The 6,000-nt window shown below is 49.9% G+C and overlaps 1 protein-coding gene across 2 annotated transcripts in view; it reads left to right on the top strand.

Moving 5' to 3' along the window:
• Nucleotides 1–267: 267 nt before the first annotated feature.
• The window catches only part of zgc:158766 (uncharacterized protein LOC100009641 homolog), a 51,743-nt gene continuing 46,010 nt past the window's right edge, over nucleotides 268–6,000 (top strand). For both annotated transcript variants that reach the window (XM_056286289.1, XM_056286290.1), the window contains exon 1: nucleotides 268–568. In XM_056286289.1, coding sequence (XP_056142264.1) covers nucleotides 500–568 — 69 coding nt within the window. In that variant the 5' untranslated portion in view covers nucleotides 268–499. The remainder of the gene's footprint in view (nucleotides 569–6,000) is intronic.

Below are 6,000 nucleotides of genomic sequence, written 5' to 3'. Positions count from 1 at the left end.
GGGGGTGGGGGGGTTGTTGTGGGTGTGCAGGTCAGGTAGTGTGTGGTTGTGCGAATTGCAAAAGGGGAAGTTGCATCAGTGTGCATTATCCAGCCGGGAGCAGGCTTCAGTAGCCGAGCAGCGGCAGCAGGGCGGGCGAGGTTGTGTTGGTGGGGGGGAGAGAGAGAGAGAGAGAGGGAGAGAGAGAAGCGGGGGAGGGAGGAGGGGGGGAGCCAGTGCGCTGTGTCTCTCTCTCTCTCTCTCTCTCTCTCTCTCTCTCTCACGCTCCAGCCTGCAGTTCAGTCTGCTCAGGCTGCCCTGCAGGAGAGCTGGAAGACGGGAGAGAAACGCCGGCACGTCATCAGACGTGACCGTAGCAGAGAGATGACTCGCGGCTCGGCGTCCACCCTGGATTTACTATCCGATCCGTTGGAGTTGATGTGACGTATTTATTGATCAAAGTTGGGGGACTTTTCCTCCCTCCCCCCCCCCTCCCCCTTCCTTTCCCACCGGCACCTGAATGCTGTCAATGGGCAAAATGCACTCCAGAGCCAAGTCCCGGAGTTGTGACAACTACTTGAGTATTAAGGTAGGGGCTGGAAAACGAGAGCCGAGTATTGTTCTGCCGCTGTGATTAGTTCATTATTGTTATTTCATTATTGTTATTTCATTATGATTATGTCATTATTGTATTTCATTATTATTATTTCATTATTATGGTTATTTAATTGTTATTATTTCATTATGATTTGACAGGCTGTATTTTAAATGTGGTGCATTTGAAGTACAGTTGTGTTATGATGTTTGTCTCCGCTGGGGTTTTGCTATGTTTGCTATGTGTGTGTGTGTGTGTGTGTGTGTGTGTGTGTGTGTGTGTGTGTGTGTGTGTGTGTGTGTGTGTGTGTGTGTGTGCGTTTTGAAATGTTCTGCCCCCCCCCCCCCCGGTTCCTTGTGTCTTCCGGTGTTGGATGTAAAACCGGTTCCCAGGGAACCCGGGGCCGTTGTTTTGTGTCCCGGGGGTCGTCTGTGTCGCGTCCCGCTACACACTCGGTGGGTCGGCGTCCTTTTGCTCACACGGCCGGGTGTTGCCTGCGCGGTAGGCTGAACGGATCAGACAGCCCCGGCTTTACGTCCCCGCCATGAGGTCAAACGGGGCCCAGGCAGGCGGCGGTTTCGTCTTTTTTCCGCGTCGATCCCGGTTTCCTTGATTCCCGTTGACCTTGGCCGGGTTGTGTTGCGCTGGGAACCCCTTGTGCGCTCAGCTGAGTTTTGTCTCCGGCTATCAGATGTTTGCCTGTTTGTTGTACCGGCCGTGCTCCCTTCGGAGGTCACGCCGAGACCGTTTCTTGGTTTCCAGTGAAAACATCGCACAATGTGTTGACCAACGGGCCTGTTTAGTGTGTGTGGGGTTTTTTTTTCAGTTGCAGAGAGTCTACCTTCTCGTCCAAACAGGTCCCCCCTTTATCAGCTTCCCACTTGTCTGGGAGCAGTTTTGCACCTGTCCTATATTTACCCCGGCGGGACATCGCTGCACTTTGTTGGTTTCTGTTGCTTCTGCTGCCGGTCCTCATCTCCTCTCTGATTGGCTGAGAAGAGTGCCAATCACTTTTTTCTTTAAATCGATTCTGCCCCTGGTGGCCTCCCCCTCTTTGTACTGCCAACTTTAGATCTCTGTGTGTGTATGTGTGTGTGTTGTATACAGCACGTTGCGATGACGTAACACTCTATAGGCTCGGCGCAGGTCCGTCAGCGGTTGCCGTGGAGACAATACGCCGGTCCGGTGCTGCTTACATCCTGCGGAACAAGGTCATTAGTTGTGCGCTGACGAGAATCGAGTTCCTGCGATAAGCAAACGTGGGAATCTGCACAGAATGTACAGAAACCACATGGCGGCGGCGGGCCGCGTGGGCCGCCGCTCCCCGCCCGCCTCCTTTATTCTGCATAACGCCCCTCTTTACGCCCCCTAAATCGACCACGCCGTGGACGATGGACGGAAGAGGCGCCCTGCGACTTGATTCACAGCACGTAAACCAGCCCAGTTTTATCACTTTTGTAACCCGCGTGCGTAGATATCCGATGTCCGGCGTGCCGAAAACACAAGCCCTGCATGCGTATTAGAATAAGTTGGCGTTTGCGTGTCACATCAAGTCAGATTCCTGGGATTTCCAGACTTCCCTCGGCAAATAAAACGGATCTGGATGCTGGAACGTGACCGATGAGCCGATAAATCATCACCGGCTCCACCGCTGTGCTTTATTTAGAGAGCTGTATGTACTGTTAGGTGGGTGGGCACACACTCGACACTTTTGGGACCCCCCCACCCCCACCCCCGCCCCTCATCTTTGTTTATCCCCTGCTGCCACCCAGGCTTCTTTCTGTCAGGCCGTCGGTTGGGTTAGTCACACAAGCTGCCGCAGCTTTGCGGGTCAAACGTTTATCGGGTGTGATAACATTGATGGCGGCGGCGGCAGCGGCGCTTCACACAGCGCCGTCGTTACTCTGTTATCCGCTAGCTTACAGAGGTAGCTGGGACGTCGTGGTTCTGAGGCTGTATTTAGCTTGAGGCGCCTCAGCGTTTGTCTCCGTTTTTTTTTTCCATTCAGGACTGTTATCCCACCAGACCTCACACAAAGTTGAGCCCAGACACAGGCCTCCACCCACCGCCCCCCCCCCCGCCCCCCCCGCAGCCCCTCTTTTCACCTATCCCTCTCGATTTCTGCCTATCTGTGAGGCTCAGCAGCAGAATGAGACAGTAGATTGGGGCGGCGGGGTCTCACTTCGGTTCCTTTGGGGCCCTCTTGGCACCTGGCGGCGGGGCAGGTCTGAGCAACCTGTGGCCTTTGTCGGCCCCGCAGCCTGTGAGACGGCTAGCCGTTAGCGGTTTGCGGGTTGTTTAGTGATGGGCCTGTATGGGGGCATCGAGGCTCTCCTGTTTCTCCCCCCGGTGGCTTCATGCTCCACTGGAGGCCTGGTAGGCAACTCCTTTTGTGTCCCTGACCCACTAAATGTGTCTGTGACCACCTCTCTCTCTCTCTCTCTCTCTCTCTCTCTCTCTCTCTCTCTCTCTCTCTCTCTCTCTCTCTCTCTCTCTCTCTCTCTCTCTCTCTCTCTCGCTGTCTCTGTCTGTGTGTGTATGTGTGTGTGTGTGTGTGTGTGTGTGTCTCTCTCTCTATGTCTCTCTCTCTCTCTGTCTCTCTGTGTGTGTCTCTCTGTCTCTTGCTGTCTGTGTCTCTCTCTGTCTCTGTGTGTGTGTGTGTTTCTGTTTGTCTCTCTGTCTCTCTCTGCTCTTTGTGTGTCTCTCCCTGTCTCTCTTTTGCTCTGTGTCTCTATCTCTCTCTTTGTATGTCTCTCCGTGTCTCTCTCTCTTGCTCTCTGTCTCTTTCTGTCTCTGTGTGTGTGTCTATGTGTGTCTCACTCTGTCTCTCTCTCTGCTCTTTGTGTGTGTCTCTGTCTGTCTGTCTGTCTGTCTGTCTGTCTGTCTGTCTGTCTGTCTGTCTGTCTGTCTCTTCCTCTTTGTGTCTCTGTCTGTCTGTCTCTCTCTCTCTCTCTCGCTCTGTGTGTGTCTCTCTCTCTTGCTCTCTGTCTGTCTCTCTCTGTGTGTCTCTCTCTGTGTGTCTCTCTCTTTGTCAGTCTTTTCCACCTTTTTCTGTTTTAGTATGACACACGTCTTCATTTCTCCATTTCATTACTTTTTTACCCACAATTCTCTCTTTCACACATAAATTGAAAAGTACTGAGAAATACCTTATCGCATTAATACTCTGCTGCCGCCTTAAACTGTTTATACTCAGTTTACACTCGCTGTACAGTTGCGGTGGCTATAGGCGGCGTTGTAAGTCTCTCGTCTGATGTCCGCCGTGTTTAATATCAAATGTCAAAGTATTCGCCAGGCTGGCAAATACTGCACAACTACCCTGCCGACATGAGGCTGACCTGTAAACCACCGGTGGATCTGACATACTCAAACAAAATCAGGAAACGCTACTCGGAAAAGCTGCGGAGTCAAAGCCAGCTAATTCAATGGCGTCTTCTCGGTGAACAATTGATTCTCCTTAGATTAACTGATTGGTTTCCTGAATTGCTCACTTGTTATGAAGTGTGTTTTCTCTAGGAAACCAAACGGGTCGTATTTCACGTTGATGCGTACAAGAGCATGACAAACAATCAAGCCCCTCAGGTTTTCTGCCTCATAGCGACTTGTTCGATATGGGTCGTCCCACTTATTGCAGCAGCGTTCATCTCCCTGTGCTCCTGTGCCTCTTGAACAGCTGTTTCTACTGTGAGGAGACACAGCAGCGTCCCATCTGGATCTTAAAGCCATTAATTAGCCCGGTCCCCCAGCTCACGGCCGCTCAGCCAGCTGGTTCGTAACACCTGGCATCAGTGAGGGCAGCGCTGAGCGTCTGAGACTAGACATACAGCGCCGCACGTTAGAATTCACCGCATTCCTCTGGCGGAGCGGAGGGGAGGCAGGGCTGAGGTTGATCGGCACAGCGGTTCTGCTGGGACACGTTCACACGTCCCCCACCAGCCAGGTGACCCACATCCTGAACAGGTTCAGTGTAGGCAATGCTAAATTTGATCTTCTGTAAGTTATACCTCTACTCCTACTATTTACTATTACTGCTGCTGCTACTACTACTGAATCTTCTACTACTGCTACCAATGCTGTCACTGCCACTACTGTTGCCAATACTACTGCTACATCTGCCCCTGCTATTATCAATGCTAGTACTGCTACTACTGTCAACATTACTTCTACAAGTCAAGTCAATCTTATTTGTGTAGCCCAATATCACAAATTACACATTTGCGTCAGTGGGTTTTACAGCAACACAACATCCTGTCCTTAGATCCTCATATCGGATAAGGAACAACTCCCTAAAAAAAAAAAAACTTTAACAGGGAGAAAAACATTTGGAGGAGCAAGAGTGGAGGGATCTCTCCCCCAAGACAGACAGACGGACGTGCAATGTTGATGTTGCGTGTACAGAATAAAACACAATTTACAGAATACAGCATTGAAAGAGGATAACAGAATTATAATGGAATGATAAGATATATGAAGAACATGATGAGGAGGTTGCCAAGCAGTGTCCAGATGCCACCAGAATAGCCCAGGACCTGAGCCACGTGACCACCATCACCATGTAGACCTGGCAGGAGGTCAGACTACACATGCACACAGGGAAGACTCACATCACACCATCACATATACGGGAGAGGAGACAAGAAAAGACGTTAGTCACACATCGGACAGAGAGAAGGATATAACATTGAAACAGGATAACAAAATGATACAGATTTATAAGATATATAAAGAATGTGATGTGGAGGATTTCAAGCAGTACCCAGGTGGCGACCACCATGGAGACCTGGGAGGAGGACAAACTATACGTGCACACGGGGGAGACTCACATCAGACCATTCACATACACAGGAGAAGAGTGAGTAAGGAGAAGACATCATTTAGAGTGAGAGAAAAGCCTTGAGAGAAGAGAACCGTTTGCAATAGTCAATAATCTATCTGTACTCTATAATCTCGTCGACAGAACATTGCTTGGTAAATTAATTGCGATAGAAACAGATCTGCCATGCAGTACAGGACATGAAGTATTTAATTTAAATGCAACTAAGTGTTGGTTAAGGCAAAAAGATGATTGTTATGTTTGAATTTAAAGGACTCAACAGACTGATTGTCTGACAGCAAGCAGGTTATTGAACAAGAACGGGACCCGATAGGAAAAGGCCCTGCCACCTGCTGACTTCTTTTTATCTTTGGGTACACACAGGAGCCCTGTATTTTGAGAGCAGAGAGCTCTAGATGGAATGTACGGTTTACGGAGATCAGACATGTAAGATGGGGCAAGCCCATTTAGGATTTTATAAGTCAGCAGAAGCACCTTGAAATATGATCTAACATGGATAGGAAGCCAATGTAGGGAGGAAAGAATTGGTGTAATATGGTTGAATTTGCTAGTTTTAGCTAGGATTCTAGCTTCAGCATTTTGAACCATCTGA

The sequence above is a fragment of the Lampris incognitus genome, chromosome 9 (genome assembly GCF_029633865.1).
Source record: "Lampris incognitus isolate fLamInc1 chromosome 9, fLamInc1.hap2, whole genome shotgun sequence".
NCBI lineage: Eukaryota > Metazoa > Chordata > Actinopteri > Lampriformes > Lampridae > Lampris > Lampris incognitus.
The sequence above is the reverse complement of the archived record's forward strand: the minus strand, read 5'-3'. Positions and strand labels throughout refer to the sequence as shown.